At 37.5% G+C, this 26,180-nt stretch overlaps 4 protein-coding genes and 1 non-coding gene across 7 annotated transcripts; 3 read left to right on the top strand and 2 right to left on the bottom strand.

Moving 5' to 3' along the window:
• Positions 1-7,710: 7,710 nt before the first annotated feature.
• LOC112170932 lies at positions 7,711-8,388 on the bottom strand. The gene has a single exon (XM_024308198.1). It carries the CDS (start codon positions 8,386-8,388, stop codon positions 7,711-7,713), a length of 678 nt encoding a protein of 225 aa, XP_024163966.1.
• A 2,020-nt stretch (positions 8,389-10,408) lies between these two features.
• LOC112170922 lies at positions 10,409-12,720 on the bottom strand. 2 transcript variants are annotated; one of them, XM_040512809.1, is made up of 2 exons: positions 11,834-12,720; positions 10,409-10,636 (listed from the first exon to the last, which is right to left on the bottom strand). In XM_040512809.1, exon 1 carries the CDS (start codon positions 12,647-12,649, stop codon positions 11,897-11,899), a length of 753 nt encoding a protein of 250 aa, XP_040368743.1. In that variant the 5' UTR covers positions 12,650-12,720; the 3' UTR covers positions 10,409-10,636; positions 11,834-11,896. The 2 variants fall into 2 exon arrangements, with proteins under 2 accessions (XP_040368743.1, XP_040368742.1); XM_040512808.1 differs by lacking the exon at positions 10,409-10,636 and adding an exon at positions 11,166-11,216.
• TRNAE-CUC lies at positions 11,570-11,642 on the top strand. The gene has a single exon. It is a non-coding gene; the product is annotated as a tRNA-Glu (tRNA).
• A 3,184-nt stretch (positions 12,721-15,904) lies between the features above and the next one.
• LOC112182886 (transcription factor MYB1) lies at positions 15,905-18,987 on the top strand. The gene is made up of 2 exons (XM_024321444.2): positions 15,905-16,383; positions 17,766-18,987. The coding sequence occupies exons 1-2, from the start codon at positions 16,104-16,106 to the stop codon at positions 18,716-18,718; spliced, it is 1,233 nt and encodes a 410-aa protein (XP_024177212.1). The 5' UTR covers positions 15,905-16,103; the 3' UTR covers positions 18,719-18,987.
• Positions 18,988-19,918: 931 nt separating this feature from the next.
• On the top strand, positions 19,919-21,735 carry LOC112170913. Of its 2 annotated transcripts, XM_040508521.1 has the most exons (3): positions 19,919-20,046; positions 20,574-20,934; positions 21,446-21,735. In XM_040508521.1, exons 2-3 carry the CDS (start codon positions 20,593-20,595, stop codon positions 21,665-21,667), a joined length of 564 nt encoding a protein of 187 aa, XP_040364455.1. In that variant the 5' UTR covers positions 19,919-20,046; positions 20,574-20,592; the 3' UTR covers positions 21,668-21,735. The 2 variants fall into 2 exon arrangements, with proteins under 2 accessions (XP_040364455.1, XP_024163952.1); XM_024308184.2 differs by lacking the exon at positions 19,919-20,046 and having other exon boundaries at positions 20,316-20,934.
• The last annotated feature ends 4,445 nt before the right edge of the window (positions 21,736-26,180 follow it).

Raw genomic sequence — 26,180 nt, 5'->3', positions numbered from 1 at the left:
ATGAGATGAATACCAACAACTATGTTTTCAAAGGGTAAACATACCTGATGTACCTGGGTAGCTAGCACAGTACTACGCCAGTGTCCCAACCTCACATGGACTCAATTAGGAAGGTTTTGGCCAAGGACAACCAATTAGCGTTTAGGACACCTTCCAACCCCACAACCTCTATTCCAAACCCCCCCCTCCCAAGTTGTTAATTTTGCATCAAAGTCGATAGCTTTCAATCATGGTTTTTGTGTAAGAAAGTGTCCCAATCAGTGGGACAGATATGTTTATAAGAGTTAGAACGAATACAGAGAAAGTCAGGCAAGGAATTAGGGTTTCGGGGACCCTCATATGCAGGCAATTAAGGGTTCATGATATTAACGTTTCTTTTTCAGATGGTAGATTAAGAACTTGAGTTTTTCTACTGGAAGTTCCAAATTTACTCACTTGATCTCTATGCTTTTTACACCTCTTATCAAATTTTCAAATACTAAATTTACTCACTAAACCTCACTAAATTTCCTCAAATAACCTCACTCATATAATTTGCAAACAAATTATTATCTTTAAAATAAAAAATTTAGTCATTTCAATGATTTAATCACTCTATAAATCTTAACTAAATATACATTTCTTAATCAAACATGAGTTTCAAAAATTAATGTCGAATCAATAAGAAAATGCCATGAACTATTATGTTTTTTTTCTACTTTAGCTGTGCAAAAAAAAAATGAAGAAATCATCTGTTTTTATTCTAAAAAAAAAAAAATTAATTCGTTTTTTTATTGTTTATTTTTTTCTGTATTTTTTGTACCAAATGATTAATTAATTATTAATTTTTTTTTTTGTGCAAATATAATGGATTGACTTAGATTATGTCATAAATCATAAGAGGATTTATTTTGTTTTCCCTCACCAATATGCGTTCAACATATATATCATACATTTTTATGTCACATGATCTTAATCATATTTTTAATTCTTATTAAATATATATGAATGCTTTAATGAGTATGTAGTGAAATTGGAAAATGAAAATAGATAAGGAAAATAATAAGGAATACAATCTAATATTATTGAATTGGAAAGTCTACATAAAATAAATATAATATTTTTTTGGTATAATTATTGTCCTTAATAGTCATTTTATAGTAGGTTAGATATGTCATTTAATAATTCATAATAGAATGAGGTCAATTGAACAGATTTGGAGGTCCCAATAGAAACTCTCTAAGAACTTAGTCTGAGGGTGGTAGCTGTCAGGTATTAAGTCCTATTTTTGGTAAAGGAGGAGTGTATGAGGTGAAAATTTCATGTAGAAGATACTGTAGAGTGACAGTAAGGGGTGACCTATCTGTTAACTTTTTCACTATCATTCTTGATAATTTGAACAATTGATCCGCATATGCAGGCACGAATATAGGTGACAACTCAGTAAGTCTTTGTCCAAGGCAAATAAGTATCTGTTACTTATGTGTTCGTGGACAAAAGTTAGGATTGTGTTGCTTGACTTAAAGAAAGAATAGATTTAAAAGTCTCACATTGAAAAATGGACCGTTATAAGCAAGAGATAGCTGGGTGGTTCACTACTTATAGTACCATTAGTATTAGTGACATACTATATGTCTATAATTAATTAGTAAGCAGCTCACCGATATGACTTACTTGCATATGTCAAAGAGGCTAAATTGGCTAATGAAGTAATCAATTAGTAGGTTGTTATAAGGTAAATGATTCTGATTATTGTAGTTGATTGGTGAATGTACCTAAAGAATAAATGGTGTACGCCGTCGGTGCATAAAATAATTTTCACTATTTTCTATCACACAATTTAATAAATACACACAACATTGAGAAAAAATAATAATAACAAAGGAATACCATTGTCCAGAGAATACAATGCCGGAGAAGTAGACAGAAATTGGCTCTCACAATTCTGCAGATCCGAGTCATGTCAGAGAGATCGGCAGGCCAACCGATGGAGCAAGCACCAGAAATTCCGACCCTTCTTAAACCCATCCGAATACGTTTGCAGGGCATTTATGTCTGTCTAGAAATGGCAGAAGAGAAGTCGATTGGTCCATTCGCTTTGGTGGGTTGGAGAACATGCACACCTCACTTTGGTTATCGTCACTTGTCATCATCGATCATCATCTTGCTCCTCCAATGATATTGATCGATACTCATAAGTCATACCAATTTTGTAAAGTGATTGACTTTAATTTGATCTTCTCTGGATTTGAGAAATCATATACTTTCTTTCTTTCTTTTTCCACATGTGTAAACTAAAGACGATTATTTCTTTTTCCACATGTGTAAACTAAAGACGATTAAAAGGGTTATGAAAGATGGGTAAGCCAAGTTTTTTTAGTGTGAAATCAATGTCATATAGATGGAAGATGGGCCACGTAGGAGACATGAAGAAGGCATGGAATATATAGATGCTTAAGTTCTGTTCAAACTTCAAATGCCTCACTATTATTTGGATTGTTTAGGCTTAGAAATTATAGGTCCAGTTTGTTTCACAAATTATAGGCTTAGAAAGTGTTTTTTTTTTTTTGACAGAAAGAGAGCCAATTATATTAATTCAGCAAGCAGTACAAAAACGAAACACCCCTATGGGGTCGACAGAAAGAATCGTTCCTTAGGGAACTCTAATAACCTATTCTAAAACTAGAATAAGACCGGACAATTCTTGGATCCACCCCCGGGTGAACTTGCTTGTTCACCCCTCTTCCAACCTACCAATCAAAAATAGCCACATATATGTTGAGTAAATAAATAAAACTCTACCTTGACTATTTATAAAAGAAATAATAAAAAATAAAAACAGAATTCCAACTCAATTAAGGAATGGACGTTAGCTAACGCCGTTCCCAAATCCATACCGTGATCTTGGCCAGGACGAAGAACAGATGAAGTTTTGAAACCTAGCGACGCCTCAGTCAATCCATACTGACTGAAGCTGCAACTATGGATACCATCTCTGACGAGGATTGAGGTAATTTTCATTTGGGGTTTCTGTTTCTTTTCTTTAGCCTTTGGATACCATCTCTGACCAGGACGAGTGACAGATTGCGCTAATTGGACTGAGGTAATTTTTATTTGGGGTTTCTGTTTCTTTTCGTTAGCCTTTGAATTTGGTTTACTTTTTATATGTTTAATCAATTTTGATTTTTCTTGTTCTTATGTTCAGTCAATCATCTCCTTCTTCTTTTTTGTTGGTCAGTCGATTATCATATATTGTATTCTATTAGCTTGATCAATTATGACTCTTCTTGTTCTAATGTTCGACAATTCCATCTTAGTTTATTATACATATAGTACATGATAGTTTACTTTAGAACCTATTAGCTTCGACAGCTAACAATTTCATCTTCTTCTTTTTTATTTTTTGGGTCAGTTGTTTGTATGATCATATGTTCCAATGTTTAGATTACTATCTATTAGCTTGATTAGTTATGATTCTTGTGTTTCTTTTAAACGATCTTTTAATTTTGATGCTCTCTAGAGTTGGAAACTTGGAATTTAAATGCTCTCAGTAAAGAAAGAAGTTTGATCATTATTTTATTAACCATCTACTGGAGCAATGAGTCGCCTTCATACACAAAACCCAAAAACTAAGCAACAATTGTTTGTTCATTAGCATATTATCAGTACTTTTAAATCGGGTTTGAAATATGGCAACTGCTGTATGCTTTGGGAAAGCTTAAAGCAGAGAAAGCTGCATGGACATTAGCCAAAGAAACTGGGTTAAAGCTTACTAGAATCTGCCCGGGTCTCATTACTAGCCCTGAATTTTGCTCTAGAAACCCAACAACAACAATAGCATATCTCAAAGGTAATCACTATTCTGAGCCCTTATACCGACCATTTCTTCACTAATGGATGACAGTAGACTACAAGTTTTTCATTATTCACCAACACCTTTTTGTTTTCATAGACTTGAACCAAATTTGATTCACTTTCTTGTGAATGTATTATTATGCAGGAGCCCAAGATATGTACCAAAGTGGCGTGCTAGCAACCATGGATGTGATGAGACTGGCAGAAGCACGTGTGTGCAAATTGTCGAATAAGAAGCTTACAATTTATTAAGTTTTAAAATTTTGTTCTGGTTTAGTAAGATTCAGTTTATAAGCACACTGGAAGGTTTTGGAAGCATTAGAAATAAATTTCAGTATGTCTGCTTGGATACACCATTATTTGTTCTATAGATGCATTGATCTTCTGGTTAACATCATCAAATGAAATTGTAAGGAAATCAACCATAGCTAAGAGTATACCTGAAAGCTAATCAGTAGTAAACAATGATGACCGATATCCTTAAGGAAGAAAATTATGGAAAAGCTGGATATCTGGAAAAGCTTCTGAACATTTAAGCCAAGATAATTATTTGAAGCTTAAATAAGCCATCAATATTATCATTTCATATCCAATGAAAGAGTGTCATGGTCTAAAACTTCTTATCAAACTACAAAATTGTCCCAGTGTCTATGCAATATAAATGACACTAACACAATTCAACAAAAAAAAAAGTAATTTTCTGCATATCTTCAACTTCCCAGCTGCTTTTTGCCTTCTTCATTACTTTGTGAAGAATTAGCATGATTCATTGAAATTTCCTACAAAATATAGTTCAAAATATCTAAGTGATTGAAATAGATTAAAAATAATTAATACTAACTAAATTAGGCAATTTACCTGGAGCATTTGAGTGAAAGAAAAGTCATTTTGCAAAATTACACTTGTACCATATGCTTCATAGGTGTTTTAATCAACTCATGATTGTGATTTGTATCAAACGCCACAATCTTGAATTTTCCGTTGCTTTGACGATAGCAACTCATATGGGCTTTACAACCGACCCTTGTAACTGGTAATGAATAAGATGTTTCCCTCTTTGTTCTGGTTTTTCGGTAACCTTCTTTTGAGCAACAATAAAGCAACCTTACAACCAAACCCTTGTTGTTTCTCTTCTTTCGTTGTTTTCTCACATTGAAACTAGATTTTCCTCCATATTTAGCATAAGCTTTATATGCGCTCTCATCAGAACTAAACTCCATTCCGATATATAGTTCTTCTTTCTTCTCTTTGTCTTCATTTGAACTTAAAGAAGAATCATTACATTGAAAAGTCTCCTCAGTTTGCACATCAACTTCATCCTCACTTACTAAATCATCTTCTTCCTCACTTACTAAATCATCTTGTTCCTCACTTTGCAAATCAATTCCATTCTCACCCAGCAAATTGAACTCGTCATAACCTTGCAAACCGAATTCATCCTCATCTAGAAAAGCAAGTTCTCTACCACTTAACAACTCATTATTTATACATACTATATTCTTTGTAACCTGCAATATACATATTAATACATATTAATTCTCAATTTTTATTTGTTACCTACAACTATTAACGAACTGAACTAAATTTTATTTGTTACCTACATATTAAACTGAATTGCTGCCTTCACTTAAATTTTGACCACGATATCAACTATTAACGAAGAAGAAAAATTGATCAAGCTATTTTCCAATTGACCAGGAAAAATAAGTTACTGCAACAGAGACTTCAATTAAGTATTTTTTTTTTTAAGAGAAGAAGGCAGCAGTTCTGGCAAGTAATAAACAAGTGTTTTTATCCCATTTATACACAGACAAAGTGGAGATATAAAACAATCCATATATGCAATATGACTTTGAGAGACAGGTATCAATTGCTTCAAAATATCTTACAGAAGAAAGAAAGAGATTCATGGTTAAGTCCCAATTATTTATATTTAGTAAAAATCAGGTAACAGAGACCTAAGCAAAAGTGGTTCCAAAATCACTGACAACCCAAGAGGTCTTTCCATACTTGGAGTCACTAGAAAGTCCATCTCTGAACTTCCATTTACAAATATAAAAATTTATGAGGTAAGAATTTCAAAGTCTTGAACAATTTGGCAAGTGATTTAGTGCATACCATGCTCCAACACATAAGAAGGCTAAGCTTATGCAGTCTTAAAGAAGCATTCCTATACCAGACAATCTGACACAATAAGGATTAGAATACTTCTATGAGCTACATGATATGTCTCCCTGTTTTCACAGGATAAAACACTTCCACATCCCTTTTTTAAGCTACCTGTTTATAAATCTAACTCAAGTACCGAAAAAAAAATTATCCTGAGAATAGTTCATGGTCATGAATATCAGAACGAATGGACAATTATACACTTTAGTCATTCAACTGGGCTTTAGAACAGCCACAAGGAATACAAGCTTGTAAAAACCAATTATGCCAGTAAACTTGTACACCAAAAGCCAACATGTAAACAGATGTATATGTATAAATGTCAAAACATACTATATCAATCCCCATATGGTATAAACAAAATATGAAAGCTTAATCATGAATTCCTTGAACCGTATGACTTGATCGAAACCATATGCTGATATAAATATTACCTCCTGTCCAAGCGCAATCTGTTCTTCATCCTCGTCAGAGATGGTATCCATAGTTGCAGCTTCAGTCAGTATGGATTGACTGAGGCGTCGCTAGGTTTCAAAACTTCCTCTGTTCTTCGTCCTGGCCAAGAGCACGATATGGATTTGGGAACGGCGTTTGCTAACGTCCGTTCCTTAATTGAGTTGGAATTATGTTTTTATTTTTTATTATTTGTTTTATAAATAGTTAAGGTAGAGTTTTATTTATTTACTCAACATATATGTGGCTATTTCTGATTGGTAGGTTGGAAGAAGGGTGAATAAGCAGGTTCACCCGGGGGTGGATCTAAGAATTGTTCAATAAGACCCAGGAAACCTCTAGTACACCCACATTTTAAGGAAAAGTACACACCATTATTCCAAACAAATATCATAAACCTCCGAAGCAAAATAGTAAAATGAATCCTTAGAAGAGTTGATCATTGCGACCTGTAAATAAAATTAAATAACATTTGGAGTTAGAAGGGGAGACTCTCCTTCCATAACACCTTCCTTCTCCACCCCATCCAACTCATAGATCTCCGTGCCAATGGCTTTCTCCGCAACTTCAAACTCACCAGCTTTGTCCCTCTAGCTCTTCCATTTATGAGGTTTCTTCACCTGCTCATCCATCCTAATAGCTCGAGCAGATTTGGGTTTATTCTCTTCCATGGGGATCCCAGGTTTCTTTTTCTTAGGAGAAACAATGATTTTGCTATTTTTGTGCTGCAGCATTAAAGTAATATTCTCATCCACCTGTAACTCAGTGGAGGTAAGAGCCAGATACCTTTTCCCAACCTTAGTGAGTTCAAAGGTAGCCTTCCGTTTATGCCCACAGAAACCAAGCTCGAATCCGACTACCCCATCTCCATTTTCTTTTCATTCTTCTTAGGAACCGAAGCTTGCTGCAATGATATCATCTTAGGTAGATTGGATGGTATCATTGATGCCCAATTCTTAAAACAATTAACCTCAGTCAAACCTGCCATGTCCTTCCCAACGCTTATAGGTATGTTTGAGATCATAGGTGGGTTGAACCCTTCCTCATGCAAAGATGCATGGACATCCATGACCCCCTGCATCCCACGCTGCAATTCTGTCACCTGCATCCCCCCCAACTTCGGAGACATCACCACTTCCAACCAGCACCAATCACACCCTTTTGCATCAAGATCGCACCCGAAGCAACATCAGAGCCCGAGTCCGTCCCTTGACCCTCCAGCAATAAACTAGCCATCGCCGCAGCCGGTCGCTTTTACAGCAAATCTTCTTTCTCTTTCTCTAGGAAACCATCACAGCCCATAACATCATGTTCAAACAAGCCACAATCCCTACATAAACCCTTCACTTTCTCAAAAATCAGGATGATCTCGAGTTCAACTGTGGAAGAGAATTCAAACAACATCCAAGTACGAATCCGGCTACGAGTATCCAATGTCACCTGGATCCTTTGCTCCTCTTCCCTACGACGTAGAGCCGTTTGATCAAATCGAATAACCTGACCAATAGTTGAACCAATTAGGGTTAGGCCAACCTCGTTACGCATGCCTACCGGCAAACCCTTCACCGCCACCCACGTCTCCAGACTCCACAGTGGAACTGCCTCCATCGGTCCAACCCCATCATAGCCACTGAGCATAAGCTTCTTGTTCCTATAAAACCACAGTCCACCATGGAGAGCACGATTTTTATCAGCTTCGCGCTCAAACTGGAACAGGAAACGATCACTTGCATCTTGGATCGTCAACCTCGATTTGATTCTCCAAATGGAAGAGATTGTGCCTTTAAAACCAAGAAAGCGAGTTTTTGGTCCAAGAAGACGACCTACAATGTACCAGTGGTCATCTTGCAGTGCCGCCGATCCTGCCAGGCCAAAAGAAACACGAGCATAACCATTAGATCCGGCCATGATACATGTAGAGGAGTTCGCCATGATCTCCTACGTTGAGGTTTGCAAATTTTGTCGCAGAAGAAACCCCACGAGAAACCCTAGCAAAGAGAGATGTGGCTAGGTCAAAACAGTGAAACCTTTGAAAAAAAATATTAATCAATAAACTGTTATTGCTTAACTTAGATTCTTAGAAAGTGTTTTATTTATGAGTAATGTTAGCATTATTAATTTTTTTTTAATATCATATTAGAGTGGAATAAAAAGGGTTATGAAAGATCGGTAAGCCCAAGTTCAATGTGAAATCAATGTCATATAGATGGAAGATGGGCCACGCAGGAGACATGAAGAAGGCATGAAATATATAGAGGCTTATGTTCTTTTCAAATGGCTCACTATTATTTGGATTGTTTAGGCTTAATTAGGTTTATTTAGGTCCGGTTTGTTTCACAAATTATAGGCTTAGAAAGTGTTTTATTTAAATATGTTAGCATTAATTTTTTGTCATATTAGAGTGAAAAATGTGAAATCGAATATCTACTCTAAGAATATTGGATTTATAATCAGACTTACCCCTTCATATGTAGAAGCGGTGTGTCCGTCAATAAAACTTTTATTAAGGTCAATAAACCTACTAATATTGACCATCAATAAAAATTTTATTGGGAAGAGCACATCATTTGAGATGCGACGAATCCTCTTCTAACTCTTAGAGCAAGTTCACCCATTGGGTCACCAGATCACCCACTATTCACTGCTTTTTAGTGTTAATTTCACCCTCTGGATCACGAGCACAGTGTATTTCGTGCCTGGGTCACGAGCACAGTGCATTTCGTGACCCAGAGAATGAAAATATACACTAAAAAGCAGTGAATAGTAGGTGACCCGGTGACCCAACGGGTGAACTTGCTCTTATCAAACCATTTCAACAACGGCGGGCAGTGCCGACACCAAATAGAGTCTCTGTCTTTGCCTTTTGCTATCTTCTCGCGGCAATCCAACGTCTTCTCTTTTCGAAGAGCTCTCATCTAGTCTTCCCCTCCATTTCATCTTACCCGTGTGTTTTGGGAGAAAATGATGATTGTCCAGTAGCCGAGCTCTAGTGTTGGAGTCTCTTCACTAGGGATGATTCCAATCAGAATCCGAGTCGAGTTCGATCAAGCTGAGCATGACTTAAGGCCAGTGGGGGGTGCGATTTGCAGGAGAGAATTGGATTGCAAGTGATTCAATCGTGGCAGAGGCAAGATGTTAGTGCTCAGGGAAGGGTGATGGGTTTCGTGACTATCACGGCGACAATGCAAATGACCTTCTACCTGAGTGTTCGAAGACATCCCATATGTGCGGCAATGGGGTTAACCAAATCCCATATAGCGGCGGTGCGAAAAAATGCCCCGCTTGGGGGTGATTGTTGCTGATGAGAGAAGATCTAATTGGGGTGGGGGTACTCAGATCTCTTTTGTGGCACAATGCAAAATTGGATTGGGAGCTGAAGTTAGATGGGCATTGGGTACCCATGACAAATAGGAAGGCTTTGACTTGGTCTTGTTATGGATCAATCTAATGAGCTACGTTTTTGCTGCTACAATGTGGGTTTCTTTAGGGTCCATGGTCCATGCACTTCTTGTTTCATATTTGGGATCCGGGCGACTTAAGTCTTTTGTACTTGGCCTATATACTATGTCTTAGTGTTATCATAGTTTATAGGCTTGCTTTTTCTCTTAGTGAGCACTGAATGTTTAATGAGTGGTTTATCCCTATGTACCACCATGATATCACCACAACTTTTTGTTTGTCTATAGATGGCAGCGGAATGATATGTAATGATCATTCTGACTTGAGTTAATAGTAATTATTTATGGATTGATTATAAAAAAAATTAAAAAAATTAATTTGGGGGGGGGGGGCAATAAGCTTTTATTGGGAGTCAATAAACTTTCATTAGAGTTAATAAACCTCTTAAAGCTTTCAAAATCAAGAATATCTTCATTTTTCACCGATTATTGACCCTTTCACTTTTATTGAGGAGCAATAGAAGTTTTCTTTGGGGTTAATAAAAGTTTTATTTGGATCAATAAACCTTTATTAAGGGTCAATTAACTTTTATTGGGCGTCAATAAACATTCTAAATTTTTTATGAGATCTCCGAAGACTTCCCCTTGGACCACCGACGACCTGCAACCTCCGGTGAGGTTCCGGAAAAGTCCGATAAGATTCCAGCAAACTCTCCGGTGACCTCAGTATCTCTCTCTCCCACTTTATCTTTTTGTGACAAAGGGGAATAGGGCAAAATAGTCTGAAAAAAAAATTGTGTATTAGGGAACAAAATCAATTATTTTATGGTAATTGGAAAATCCATAAGTTGTGTAAGGGAATGGAGAATAATTTCCCTAAAATTAGGGTATTTGGGCATTTCCCATTTTTTAAGAGAAAAATTCTGTTTAGTCATTGTACTATGACCCTATCATCGTTTCAGTCCCTGACATTCTAATTTAATCTGAAAAGTCCCTGAAGTTACAATTTCCGTCTAATAGGTCCTTACCGTTAAGATTCCGTCAAATTGGGCCTTTAAGTTGCTGACGTGGCAATCCAAGTCACACATCTAATTGTGTGCCACGTCAGCCATTTAACGGAGCATTTAGACGGCGATGACCATTAGACAGAAATTGTAACTCTAGGGACTTTTAAGATTAAATTAGAATGTCAGGAACTGAAACGATGATAGAGTTATGGTACAGGTACTAAACAGAATTTTTCCATTTTTTTAATTATAAATACCAAAATTGAAAAAGTGCACAACAAATGTAATGGGCCTAGCGCAATACCCTGCCAAAATGAAAATCGCCTTTGTTGCCTGGATTGGTATTGGTTATCCACTAAAAAAAAAAAAAATTGTAAGTGGATCATGGAAAAACAATACCTATATACCTATATTTTAAATTTTAGCAGACCATTCTACGCTATACTTCTATGGTATGACATAATCTTGAATGACACAAGACCTACACTATAATAAATTTATAATACTCGTCATGTTATTTATTAGGTCAATTTTTGTATATTATTTTGTAGTCGATATATCTATATAGAAGACTCTATTACGTGTGTCCAACAATAGATGAATAGTTAACTTGCAATTGAGTTTAGTATATTTGTTTTGGGTTATTGAATACTTGAGCAAATATGGCGATCTAAGTCATATAAATTTTAGTAATACACTACAACAAAATCCGTTGTAGTCTAGTTGGTTAGGATACTCGGCTCTCACCCGAGAGACCCGGGTTCAAGTCCCGGCAACGGAACTTTTTTTTTTTGCACTCCTAAACTAAGAAGTTTAAATTATCATCTGCAAATTATCATCCAATCCTAAAATCAACAATTGCTGATAAATTCAATATCCAGTCTATTACATGGGATATGATCCTCTAGGCTAAACCCATATGCATGTACAAACGAATCAAACAAATATTTGAACATATTGGCTAGTTCAAACCTGACAATCAAGAAACACGAAAGTCAATAATCGTCAACAGCTTCTCTGCTGGCCAGCATCTTGTTATGTTTTTGGAGAAGATAACAATCCATGATCAGCTACCATCTTTTTGTCGCTCAATCTTCTAACTTCGTCTTTCTTCGTCGTTGCTCTTGATCTTGTACTAGTGTTTGGGCTCTGGTATTCTTTCAACGTCGGAACTGCGTACCACCCAATAGAGGTACACAAAATCGCAATCGATCTCCCAAACACGGCCAACAGTACCAGAATGAATATCACAGCCACTGGAAGATAAAAACTCGGCATCATCCACATGTCCGAGCACTTCTTGTACACCCTTTTCTTAGTTAACTTATCGGAAACCATCCCGGGTTTCTTGATTTCTTCAATGGTCTTAAACTTATTACCTAAGGCTTCTGTAGTCCGGGGGGTACTCACAACATGCTTTTCATCTCGATCAGGACTACTAACACCACTCTTGGTTTTGTCATCCTTCTTGTCCTTGAGAATAACCACAATCGGGACAGGAACACTGTCATCTGGTTTCTTGTACACGAAGTGAACTAAGGTTTCATCTTGGGAGCCTGTTTGTGCATAGATCTGCCGCCTCTTCTCTTCTAGCTCGGCCATAACTGCAGAGAACTTCTCAAGGCCAACATTTGCATAGGGGTTCTTGTTGTCCCTGCTATTGCTTCTATGTAATAGACTACTGCTTCTTCTTGATCTTGATTTTTTCGTGGTCGAATATGGACTAGCAGTAACGGGTTCATCATCATCTACTTGGCTAAAATTGCCACAGCTGAAAGGGCTAAACATGTTCTCCAGACTGAGTGGTTTTCAGAGTCTGAAAATCTTTTTGTGATTTGATTAATGGAAGAGAGGAGATAAAAATATATATATTGATGAAAGGCCTGCTGAGAATAATAGATTTCTGATTAACTTAACCAAGACTAGTCAAATTAGAGGTTTGAAAACAAAACAAAAATTTAGAGAAGCTTCAAAAATTCCAAAGAATCACAATTCACATGGATTTTGGTGTGGTTTGACTTCTTGGGGAGGGGCCAAAACTATGGATATCTAGAAAGAGAATGTAATGCATGTTTAGCCAAAAGACAAAGGAAAGATGAACAAGCAAACAAGGTTAAGCACCTGTATCTACTTCTTTACTAGTCATCTAGTTAATGTTTGAAATGGTCCAAGATTAATGTCATTCTATTTTATAAACCTGACGGCTACGCGCTTACATATATGGGAATCAATGAACTTACAAAACATATGAATTGAAACTGGTTGATCACTAATATAAAGTAAAACGGTTGCCTTCATTAACCGTCATCAATCCATCCAGAGCAGTAACTTATTAATTGTTGACAGTGTAACAAATGATTTGAACGGCATGACCTGGTCATATATATGTGACACGTCTATGGAGAGTTTAGAAAGCCCCTTTGTCTTTTTCAAACTGCCAAAGTCTACGAGGCAAAGTAAATACATCAATATTTTTCTTGCGAAATAGCCATGCGTGGTAATTATCTTTTCTAAGATGGTTTGTAATATCACAATCAGATCATTTTTTTATGATGGATGGCATCAGCCATGAGATCTTAAGAAATAGTTAATGAAAATTTTAGTTAATACTTCATAGAATAACATTAACTAATTTGGTTTGTTTTGTTCATTATATCGGATCGATCGAATAACAGGTTGTCCAAACAAACAAAATTTGGATAAGGCGTAGTAATTCTATGTTGGAGCCATCTAGATGTTCTAATTAGAAACTTCAATAATTAGAAGAACTTTCCTTTCTATTTCTAGTCCATGCAGAATGTAAAAAAATTCTAAGAAATTGAGTCCGAACGTTCACATGATATCTAAATTTAATTGTAGACCGGAGAAAAATACATCATCACAGATTCACACTCAGAAATAGAACTTTCCTAGCTAGCTTTCAATTTTCTACGGTATGTTTATGAGAAGAATATTAAGACTTCTAGTACTTCTGCTGCAACTAAAACACGCCACTAATTCAACACTTTTAAGTCTACACAGACAATTTTATATATATCGACGATAATATAATGTCGTTCATAATTAATCTGGATCATCTAGAAACTCACACATATGTACACCAACCCAAGTATATGCAACATCTGATCAACACAACTAGACTTCCCCAGCTGTGTGCATGTATGCACACGCAGTTTGGCATGATGAACTGACCACTACTCTGAGTACTTAAATACTTAAGATCATTAATTGTCTTGTTTTTATTTATTAAAAATATATTATTCCAGCCAAAATCTGCCGTAGGGGCGGGTGAGTTGAATTGGATACAACCGTTAATACATATGCGTCATGTTGTTCAGTGGACATCCATCGATAAAGTTATAGATAGATGTCCGTGAATTGAACTTATTTAGCACCTCCACTTACAAATCAGTGATTAGTTCAAACAAAAATGTTCACCTGGTCAGTTATTGACCAAGAAAAAAATACTCAACCACCTTTGAATGTAAATCCAATGGCAGAGAGAATTATTATTAAGTTTAGGTGTTTTGTTTTCCACCATTGGATGTAAATCTAAGAATTATTGAGTATAAACTCTTTGGTCAGCAACTGATCAGGTGAATACTACTATTAGTTCAAATAGTACACTGGATCAATTCTCTAATAAGTTGACCATCAAATAACTTTGATTTTTGATTTTCCTTATCAAAAAGGAAAGAAAAGGGTTAGACTTGGGCTGGACTACTATATATATATATTCGATCTATAAAATGGTGATCAACTAGATAATTGATACAAATTCGAAATTCGAACACTCTATATGCTCCCACTTTGAAAATCATTGACCTTAGTTTCCATTTTCATAATTTTAAGTTGTTAACCTTTTGACATCATTCCAGCTAGGACTGACAATTTCGACACGACTCGAAACACGATTAAAAAGCGGGTCGTCTGCGGGTCAACCCGTCATGATCCATTTAATAAACGGGTCGGCCCCGGGTCAACTCACTAACAAGAACTGAACTCGTATAACCCGTTCATTATTATTATTAGATTGGTGAACTTGAAATATTTACCTTCATCATTCTTGGGTTGAATTATTCATGAATTATATATAATTATTTATATTCTTCGTTTTGTGGAGTTTTTATTGAAGAATATATAATTTCATTACTTATCTATGGCTAGAATACACGTACATCAGATGCTGTTTTATACCAAAATTATAAATGACATAAGCAGTCAAACAAAAGACATGTGACCCTCACTGTAAACTAAATTCGCTTCACTATTGAGCCTAAATACATAAACAAATCCTCACTACCTACCTTCTTTTGAATAGTAATCTCGTAGCCTAGAGACCTTAATTAGTGTATAACTAGAGAAACTAAGATTTAAGTAGTATTCTTTGTCTTATAGAGTTTTTAGTGTATCCAATCTATTTATTAAATGAGGTTTTTTGTTTTTGATTTTGATTTTGTCAGGGGAACCCAAAGGCTTCGTAGACCCAAGATAAACCCCTTGACGCATGTGAAATGCTCCAACTGTGCATTGCAATTTGCAGCACAGTGCCTGACCACTTTGACAGCTTCGGGATTCAAAGCTAGGTTGGGGATCACACCCAACTAGGCAAGAACTACTAGATCACTTGCAGTGGTTATCTATTTATTAAATGAGTAAGCATGTTGGAAATAGGTAATCCATTTAATAAATATGTTGGATTTGTGTTTAAAATTTCAACACAATTATTAAATAAGTTGAGTTATTATAAAAAAATTAAATGAGTTATGTTTGAATTTGTCTTTTATGACACAATAAATACCTTGACCCGACACAAATACAACATGACGCAACCTATTGACAACTTGAATTAAAGTCATCAGTCAACTGAAAAGACACAATCAGACAAAAAAAAAAAAACTGAAAAGCCACGAGGGTTCATGATATGAGTTCTATTCCATGCATGCCCATGTAGAACCCAACTCCAAAGCCCAAATCCAAGGCCCAAGTTTGGTAGTTAAGTACCGGAATCAGCAACCAGACGGCGGCGTTTCGCATGTCCAAGGATCACGGGACACGTAGGTAATTTAGAAGAAAACGGCAAGACAAAACCGGAATCCGAAACGTCAGCCAGAAAACGCAGTAACCCACATTAATCGCTTTCCCATCTGCAGTTAAACGAGGCAGGTTTTGTGTGCGGTTTCGTTTTGTTAGGTACTTAAAGACAAAAACTGAAACACAAACCAACCCAACAACCTCAAAAATGACAGTCCCAAACGACGCCGCTTCCAAACTCGACAGCCACCGCGCCGAGCCGGACGCGTCATCGTCACTCGCCGATGACGGCGGTGAGGTCGCCGCTGGGAAAGTGAGGGGATCGTGGTCGCCCAAAGAGGATGAGATGCTGACTCGGCTGGTCACCCAGTTTGGCGCCAGAAACTGGAGCGTCATCGCCAGAGGAATTCCCGGCCGGTCCGGCAAGTCTTGCCGGCTCCGGTGGTGCAATCAGCTTAACCCTGGTGTAAAGCGCAAACCTTTCTCCGGTAAACCGCCATTTGCTGTTGAATTTTCTGTGGATTTTGGGTTTTTTAAATGAGTAAAGATTGTATCTTTGGATTTTTGATCAAGTGAATACTGAATTGTTTGTTCTGCTTAGTGATCTTCAACTAGACTAAGAGTTGTATTCACACTGTGAAGAAAGTTTGCAACTTTGGATTTTGGGATTGATATAACTGAGAGTTTCTAGTTTGTTATTAGTTCCTGTCTTTTTTTTTTTTTTTTTTTTTCTTCATAGCGAGACTGTTGCTGATTACCAATTGGGATTGTTGGAGTCATAGCTGAATGCTTTGTCCTGGTTACTGGTGTTCAACTAGAGTGACAGTGTCTTTTGTATTTGCATTGTTTTTGTCGTTCGTTCCGTGAAGAAATTTTGTAACTTTTGATTGTGGAATGGTTTGGAGCTGGTTAGTTATGGAGTAAGTTTTCTAGTTTGTTACATATGTTGGAAATACTAGTGTTTTGTCGAACACTAAGTATACAGTGTGTAAAAACTTGGTAGTTGTAACTGTGTTAGATTGTTATACGGAGCAATGAAAGGGAGAGGGAATTGATGGTTTTAGTGGTGAGAATAGTTGTGCCGTTAGTCTAGTTTAGCATGAGAATGGTTTAAATTTTGGTAGAACTTGAACTGATTGTAAGATTTAAACCATATGATGGTTCCAGTGTGTTTATTTATCTTTTGTGCACAAAATGGAACCTGAAAGCTCCTATTTGCGGTCTTTTTTTTAGTTGTTATGGACATCTATACTCAGGTATGTTGTTTCCAAAATCTTATCTTTCTGATTTTATAGTGGTCTATCTGTTAGATAACTAGAATGCAGGACCTCTTCATACTGCATTCTTTTTATTTAGGTAGAACTATATGGCACTCAGCTACTTGTTAAAGAATCGATAATACTGAGTTTCTAGTTTCTGATAGATGTTGGAAGTTCTGAGGGACTTTCTATGGCGTGATACTGCTGATGGAACAAGTTAATATGGTACTTTTCATTTTCTAAGTTTTATACTTTGGCTGTATCATTATGGATTTTAGTGCATACATTTATAATTCATCAACCTCCAAGGAAGAAGACTTTAGAAGTTAAATTTAGGTGGATTTTTGTTGTTGTTTGGGACTGCCATTAAGATTTAGTATCACGTTGGTTCTTGATGATTGTGGTTCTGGATGAGTTTTTTCTTGTCTCTACTGCCCTTGTTCCTCTTCTCTTTTTGCTCACATGTTGCAATTGGTTCAGGTTACAAAGCATTTCACTTTTGCCATCATTAAGAGAGAATTGCTATGAATTTGTTATTGCCTGATTATTTATCCACTGTTCCATACATGTTTGCCTTTTCTGACTTGTCAGTGGATCTTTAATTGCTGCAGATGAAGAAGATCGTATTATAGTTGCAGCTCATGCCACTCATGGGAACAGATGGGCGATAATTGCAAAGCTCCTTCCAGGTAGAACAGATAATGCAATAAAGAATCACTGGAATTCTACTTTAAAGCGTGGGAGGAAGTACATCCCTCGAACTAGAAACATGAAGGAAGATAGCAGCCTAGAGAGATCAAAGGCATCCTCTGAAGAAACCGTGTCAGCTGGGAATCTTAGTTCAGTCAGGACTCCTGAAGGAAGAGAAGTCTTGATAGTAGACAACAGCTTTAACCAGTTAGATGGAAGATGTCAAACAGAGGACGGTGTTGCTGTCACTGAATTGAAAGATAATTCAATTCTTGTTGCTGAATTAAAAGAAGAGTCTACCCTCTGTCGTCCAGTCGCACGAGTCAGTGCTTTTAGTGCTTACAACCCTTCAAATGGTCCATCAAATGGCTCCATTGTTCCAAGGCCAGTCCCAACTCATGGCCCTTTGGTCCAAACATCTAATCTAGATTTTGACTTCTGCAACTCTCTTGAAGGTGACTGTAATGAGCCTATGGTTCCTCTGCGTTGTGGCCACGGTTGCTGTGATCGAAGCGGGGGGCATTTTCAAAGCTCATTGTTGGGGCCTGAGTTTATTGACTATGAGGAGCCTCCCTCCTTCTCCAGCCCGGAATTCATCTCTTGTGCTACAGATGTGAACAATATTGCATGGATTAAGAGTGGCCTTGAGAATCGTGAAACAATGAGAGTGGCAGAGAATGTAGCAAGCCAGAGATTCTCACAAGCGGCGGCTGCTACTCCGCAAATGGGGTATTATGAAATGAATATGATGAATGGCCATATGCGCTTCGTGGAGGGACAGAACAGGCTAATGGGTATGATGACAGAAATGCTTTCAACCCCAATGCCTAGACAAACTTTTGCAATGCCAACTGAAGTTAAGGGATTGAGCTAGAAGTCATCGCTGGTTTTCCTTATTCTGGGAGGAGAAATATACAGGTTATTTTCACAGCATATTATTAATAGAAATCTTTTTGGATTCTCAGAGACTTCTTTGGGCTACAACAAGATATAAATGAGGACTACCCTCTTTTGCTTATCGATGATCCTGTTTCTACCCAGTGCTGCAATTTCTTTTTGAATTTATATGAACTGAACCACAGATCACAATATCATACATGCTTGCTCTGTCTCCGTTGAAAAACTGGAGATTGATAATCTTCATCCCTGTTCTTGGTTTTGTCCCCAAATCTCGTCCCATTGCAGTCGGAAACATTTGTGGGCTCAAAGTATTGCATGAATTTCGTTACCCCCCGTTTTACTTCTACCGTCATCAACAGCATGGTTAAATGGTGTTTACTCCGAACTAGTGCTTTTTCAGTGGCTGTATTTTAACCTCTACTAAAAGCGCAATGTTTATTTATTTTATTAAAAAAATAGAGGATTATGCGATATTAGTTTGTTGTTGGCAGTCATCCGTCTTCGTGTGAGACCCATCTTCTTGTTAAGTAGAAATGACCACTACACTCGAAGACCCACCATCGTGCCTATATTCAAATATATCTAAAAGCGCAATGTGACTAAATCAACTTTTTTGATCAGCAGTACTACGTAAAATGTTTAGTTGGAGGAATTTCACCTTTCCTGTTTTAACTTCATTATCTAAGTAACAATACAAATTTAAAGTTTTTTTCGATAGAAAGAACTAAACTACAGAAAAAGCAATCCTAATATCAAACTACTTCCTAACTGATCAAGCATAAGAGCATCTGCAGCTGGCAAGGAAAGAGCAGATTCCCACGAGGCCAGGTTAAGATGATGAATACACAGTTGAAGTTGTTTACTCCTGCTGCTCTTTCAGTGGCTATAATATTACAACTTTTACCAAATATAGGAATTGCCAAACTGTAGAAAAGTAACGACGTACTGGCCTTGAATCAGTTGTGAATGATGAATCACACACAAGCAATATTATGAACCATGAGCAATGATTAATAATTAATTAAACTCCTCCAAGTCACACTATTATGTTCTGCTTTGATTCTAAAGTATAATACTTCAACTGAAAACATAAAATTACTGTCCATCAATAAGACAGTTTCTAAAGTCTTTTCTCTACTTGGGCCAGGATTGTTTGTTAAGTTAACATTCGGTGCGACCACAAATGATGATTGAGAGAGAGCAATTTGTTTTGTTTGCTATAGAAACTACTTTGCTTGGATTCTATCTTCATCTGCCCCATTTCCTAGCTCTGCTCCTGCCAACACGACTTTGGATTTTCAGGTAATGTATAAATCTTTTTTGTTTTTGTTTTGAAATCTTTCTGTCGATTTCCAAAACTTAAGAACTAAAGACAAAAATTTTGACCAAGAGGACTGCTCTTCGATTAGTTAATAGCACTACGTGTTGTATAAGGCAAAATAGCAAGTGAATTATAGTGGTTATCGCATAATTTAAAGATGGAGTACTATTACCAGCATCAACTTGTACTTATCAACTCACCCTCGGGTCGATCGACGGCTCGACGCTTATAGCCAGCAGGATCCTATACTAGCTTTAATCTCTACCATGTAAACTCAGGATAGAGTTAATTAATTAATTAACCTTGTCTTTATATTGCTGAAAGCATTTCTCTCGTAATTATCGATCGTCAATATACAAACACTCATTGCTGACTGATCAGGCCGGCCTCTGGTTTCGTATATATGTAATTTTCTTTTGGTTCAGCTATATATTTAAGGGTCCATATCACCTAAATAATTCTTCCTTTCCTTTTTGTAAATGAGTGTCCCTTTTTGTTTTTGAGTTAGAGTTTGCTGAGAAATACATATGGTGAACTTAGAATCTGAGATGGAGGTTAATGAGATAGCGCAGGTCCTGCTGCAGATCCAAGATGAGGAAGTCTTTCCGCGACAGAAGTTCCAGGCTCATGCCCCGCCGCCAGAGGCGCCGGCTCATGAGCTGGAACAGTTTAAAAGAAGACTTGCTGGTTTGGATTTCCCAAGCAAAGTTTTTGAGGTGGTGGACTATCCTCCATTGGATTACTGCATTCGTTGGAACACTGAAGGCACAGGCCTGCAGATTGTGTCGGACGCTGATTTCCGCAAGGTTGCTTTAAACCTTCTGTGTCAGGGAAGTTTTTCCAGCCTTACCAGGCAGCTTCAGGCTTATGTAAGTTATAATAAGCTTACTTTTATTTATTTATTATTATTATTACTCAACTACGTTTATGAATCAGAAGTTTAACTTGGTCATCTCTCCCCTGGCCTCTGAATTAACACATCTTAAAATGTTCATTTATAGAGTGGATATTTACAGGGTTCCAGGCTCTATTTGGTTGTTTAATTAGTTCTTTCTTCGTTAGAAGAAAAAGAACTATTTTCCTTTAAAAAAAAGAACTATTTTCAATAAATCGTATCATTTGTCGATTCTTTCTATTTGACATTAATTGTTATATAAATTATCATAGTACTCTCTTATTTTTTGAAGACTCATCATCGCATGGATAATTTCACGAGTAATTGATGTCGATCAAATAAATATAATAAAAAAGTGAAGAAAATGTGTTGAGATTGATATTTGGAGTGTGTTGATTTTGACTTTGGGATGAGGCTCTAATTAGGATTTAGGAGATTAACTAACTAATAGCTTAAACTTGATCTTTTATATTACTATGTTCTAGGGGTTCAAGAAAAATACAAAATCCAGGTGCAAGCACGAGTACAGTCATGAAAAAGGGTACTTCCTCAGAGCCCAAAAACAAAAGTTGAAGAAAATCTGCCGCAAGCCACCACAGGCCACCGGGAAGACTCCGGGAGAGGGAAGGGAGGACCCATTGCTCAATGTGGAAGGGCGACTGACCTCTCTGGAGGCAAAGATTGTTAAAAGCAAGAGAGAATTGTAACTGAAAGCTTACTGAGCAATTCGACTCAAAAGCTTATCTTATTTCCTCTGTTTCAATTACATATATAGACTGCACTTGAAACAGCTTTTACACAAATTAAGGAAGTAAACCAAAATAAGACTCCTACTCAACTTCACTCCTAAAGACTTGGTAATTAAACAAACTGACTTCCTAGGAATTAGGATACCCAACGTACCCAACTATCTTATTCAAAAACATAAAGTTTAACACCCTCCCTTAAACTGAATGTCCCTAAGACATCAGTTTATAGCACAGAAAACTCCAGCAGCTGAGCTCTTTTCCATCAAAATCAACATCCTTCCTTGAACATACTCCAAGTAACTCTCGCAGCTTCACATAAACTGCAGGCTTGAGTGACTTTGTCAAAATGTCTGCAAGTTGGTCTTCACTACTACAAAAAATCATATCAACAACACCATCCTTGCACAGATCACGCAAAAAGTGAAATCTGACATCTATATGTTTGCTCCTCCCATGTAAAACAGGATTCTTTGACAACTTAATTGCAGAAACGTTGTCACAGAACACTGAAGTTGGTTCCTCTTGAACAAAACCAAACTTTATAATCAACCTTCTCAGCCAAATAGCTTGGCAAGCACAAGCTGCTGCAGCAACAAATTCAGCTTCAGTACTTGACAAAGTCACTATCTGTTGCTTCTTTGAAGACCAGGAAACAGCCCCACCACTCAACATAAACACATAGCCAGAAGTGCTTCTTCAGTCATCCAAATCTCCAGCATAGTCACTATCAGTAAACCCAACAAGTTCTGACATTTCTCCCTTCTTATAAAAGATACCAAAATCAATTGTACCTTTCAAGTAGCGTAACACTCTTTTTGCAGCAGAAAGATGATGCTCAGTTGGATGCTCCATATACCTGCTAATAAGACTTACTGCATACATAATATCTGGCCTTGTTGCTGTAAGATACATCAAGCTTCCAACAATCTGCTTAAACAAAGTGCTGTCAACCTTTTTGCCCTTAGGATCCTTAGTTAGCTTCAATCCTGGTTCAATTGGTGTTCCAACTGAATTGCAAGTCTTCATCTCAAATCTGTCTAAAATCTCCATAGCATATTTCTTTTGCATAATGAAAATACCTGTTGCAGATTGCACCACTTCAATGCCAAGAAAATAATGCAAGAGTCCCAGGTCAGTCATTTCAAACTCAGCCATCATTGAATGCTTGAAGCTCTTAAATAAATCTTCATCGTTCCCTGTGTAGATGAGATCATCTACATACAAGCAGACAATTAGGAACTTCCCAGCAGCTTCAGACTTTATAAAAAGAGTATGCTCATACGGACACTTTTCGAAGCCTTCTCGTGTAAAATAAGACTCTATACGACTATACCAAGCTCGGGGTGCTTGTTTTAGTCCATATAGTGCCTTCTTCAACTTGTACACCTTCTCTTCATTCCCTTGCTGCACATATCCCAAAGGCTGCTCAACATAAACATCTTCTTGCAACTCACCATGTAAAAATGCTGACTTGACATCAAGTTGATAAATAGGCCACGAATTCTGAGCTACAATTGAGATAACCAATCTGATTGTGTCAAGCCTCGCAACAGGAGCAAACACCTCTCTATAATCAATCCCATATTCTTGTTTGTAGCCTTTAACCACCAGCCGTGCCTTGTATTTGTCCACCTCACCATCTGCATTGAGCTTCGTCTTATAAACCCATTTAACTCCAATAGACTTCTGCCCCTTGGGAAGATCTGTCAATTCCCAAGTGTTGTTCTTTTCAATGGCCTTGATCTCTTCATCCATAGCTCTCTGCCACTTTAATTGCTTAACTGCTTCTTGGAAAGAAACAGGATCACATCCCATAAAAAGAGCAAAATGGACAAGTGGATCACCATCTCGATTAATTCCACTAACCTGATAATCTTGCATCCAATTTGGCCTTTTTCTTGTTCGTTGAGGTCTTGAGCCAGGTGATTGATCATTTTCAACTTCTGTAGGTGTGACTGATGATTGCAAATCTGCTACATGAGTGGTAATAGAACTTGGTGGCTGCTGACTTCTTTCTTCTTCATCCATTTTATTAAGATCTGCTGAAATATGATTCCCATTGCTACCAACAGTCCATTGCCATGTTCTACTCTCATCAAATACAACATCACGGCTAACAATTATCCTCTTTGAGATGGGATTGTACAATTTGTAAGCCTTTGAGAGCTCACTGATGCCAAGAAAAATGCACTTCTCTCCCTTGTCATCAAGTTTCTTCCTCTTCTCATCTGGAACATGAGCAAAAGCGATGCATCCGAAAATTCGGAAATGATCCACCGCTGGTTTGTGTCCCTTCCAGGCTTCTTCAGGAGTCATGTTCTTGACAGCAAATGTTGGGCTTCTGTTCAATATGTGGATGCTCCAATTCACAGCTTCAGGCCAGAAGCTTTTGGAAATGCATTTGTTTGACAACATGCTTCGAACCATATTCAAGATTGTACGGTTCTTCCTCTCACTAACGCCATTCTGTTGTGGTGTGTAAGCTGCGGTGAGTTGCCTTCTAATGCCATTCATCTCACAGAAACTTGCAAACTCTTTAGAGTTGAACTCTCCACCACGATCTGTTCGCAAGACCTTAATTGTTCTTCCAACTTCATTCTCCACAAGAGCTTTGAAACTCTTAAAAGCCGTAAAAGCTTCAGACTTTTCTTGCAAAAAATATACCCATGTCTTCCTGCTATAATCATCAATGAACGTTATAAAATACCTCTTACCACCATTAGAGGTTGGATTTATTGGTCCGCAAATGTCTGAATGAACCAGCTCTAATGGGTTTAGAGCTCTCCATGCATTTCCTCTGGGGAAGTGAACACGATGTTGTTTGCCAACAACACAATCTTCACACACTTGTGATGGAGAGACAATATGTGGAAGACCTGTCACCATGCTTTTCTGTCTTAGAGTCTGCAGCCCATTGAAATTGAGATGCCCATACCGAAAATGCCACAGCCATGCCAAGTCTTTTACTTTTGCAGAGAAACAAGCTTGGAGACTTGGTCCATCATCTTGAATAATTATGGGAAACAATCGGTTTGATGTCATTTTAACCCGAGCAATTACACCTCTTGTTGAATCTTCAATGAGGCAAACTCCATTTTTAATGCTGATCTGATAGCCTTTCTCTTGTAGTTGACCCAGGCTAAGCAAGTTGCTTTTCAAATCTGGAACATAGAACACACTGGGAACTCTTTCAACAACGTCATTTTTCATACGAACATTGATACTTCCTTTCCCCATAACAGAGACAGTAGAATTGTCTCCGAACTTCACAATATCTCTGAAGGATTCATCCAAGTCAGAAAATAACAGCTTATTGCCACACATATGATTACTGCATCCTGAATCTAAATACCACAGATTATTAGACTTTTCTTCCTTGTTATGACATGCCATCAATAAGGTTGTTTCTTCTTCTTCTATCTCAGCATAATTTGATCTTTCTCCCTGACCTCTAAAGAAATTAGGACATTCTGACCTATAATGGCCATACCTGTGGCAATTGAAACATTCAATATTGGATTTGTCAAACCTTGATCCTTGACCACGCCCTCTGCCTCTGGAATAGGAATTGAATCTGCCTCTGCCTCTTCCTTGACCACGTCCTACTCCCTCAAAAGCAACTGGAGTGTTGGAAGAGACCTTCAAAGCTTGCTCCTCTGTTGTAGCCCCTTGATTAATTCTCTGCTCATGAACCAACAACGAACTTTGCAGCTCATCAATCGAAACTTCATCAATGTCATGTGATTCCTCAATCGAACATACAACATAGTCAAATTTTGTATGCATCGATCGAAGAATTTTTTCAATAATGGTGACATCTCCCAGCTTGTCACCATGGATTCGCATCTTGTTTGCAATAGCCATGACTCTTGAGAAGTAATCATTGACTGACTCTCCCGTCTTCATTTGAAGAGTCTCAAAATCTTTGCGGAGGGCTTGAAGCTGTGCACGCTTCACTTTGGCTGATCCTTGATACTTCTTTCTCATTGAATCCCAAATTTGCTTGGATGTGTCCTTTTGAAGAATAGTCTCCAAAATTGTGCGGTCAATTGCTTGAAACAAGTAATTTTTCGCCTTGAGATCCTTCAACTGCTGCTCTTCCTGCACCCTTTTCTGTGCAGCCGTCAACACTTCTCCAGCAGCGGCTGGTTCAGCAATCCCGGTTTCAATGATGTTCCAATACTCCTTGGACCTCAGAAAATTCTCCATAAGCATGCTCCAATGGTCATAGTGACCATCAAAGCGTGGAATTGCTGGTTGCACATAGTTGTTGTTGTCGGATGCCATGTTCACTTTCTACTGCAAGAAAGCTGCTGCTTCCTTCTACCTCAGGCCCAGTGGGGGCTCTGATACCACAATGTTAAAAGCAAGAGAGAATTGTAACTGAAAGCTTACTGAGCAATTCGACTCAAAAGCTTATCTTATTTCCTCTGTTTCAATTACATATATAGACTGCACTTGAAACAGCTTT

The sequence above is a fragment of the Rosa chinensis genome, chromosome 1, assembly GCF_002994745.2.
Source record: "Rosa chinensis cultivar Old Blush chromosome 1, RchiOBHm-V2, whole genome shotgun sequence".
In the NCBI taxonomy this organism is placed as follows: Eukaryota; Viridiplantae; Streptophyta; class Magnoliopsida; order Rosales; family Rosaceae; genus Rosa; species Rosa chinensis.
This window is presented reverse-complemented; position numbering and strand designations above follow the sequence as displayed.

Excerpts from the sequence above, each read along its gene's own strand:
- LOC112170932 (XM_024308198.1), bottom strand. The coding sequence starts at position 8,388 with ATGGCGAACTCCTCTACATGTATCATGGCCGGATCTAATGGTTATGCT.
- LOC112170922 (XM_040512809.1), bottom strand. The coding sequence starts at position 12,649 with ATGTTTAGCCCTTTCAGCTGTGGCAATTTTAGCCAAGTAGATGATGAT.
- LOC112182886 (XM_024321444.2), top strand. The coding sequence starts at position 16,104 with ATGACAGTCCCAAACGACGCCGCTTCCAAACTCGACAGCCACCGCGCC. Across the intron at positions 16,384-17,765 it reads AAAGCGCAAACCTTTCTCCG|ATGAAGAAGATCGTATTATA; the intron begins GTAAACCGCCAT and ends TAATTGCTGCAG.
- LOC112170913 (XM_040508521.1), top strand. The coding sequence starts at position 20,593 with ATGGTGAACTTAGAATCTGAGATGGAGGTTAATGAGATAGCGCAGGTC. Across the intron at positions 20,935-21,445 it reads CCAGGCAGCTTCAGGCTTAT|GGGTTCAAGAAAAATACAAA; the intron begins GTAAGTTATAAT and ends ACTATGTTCTAG.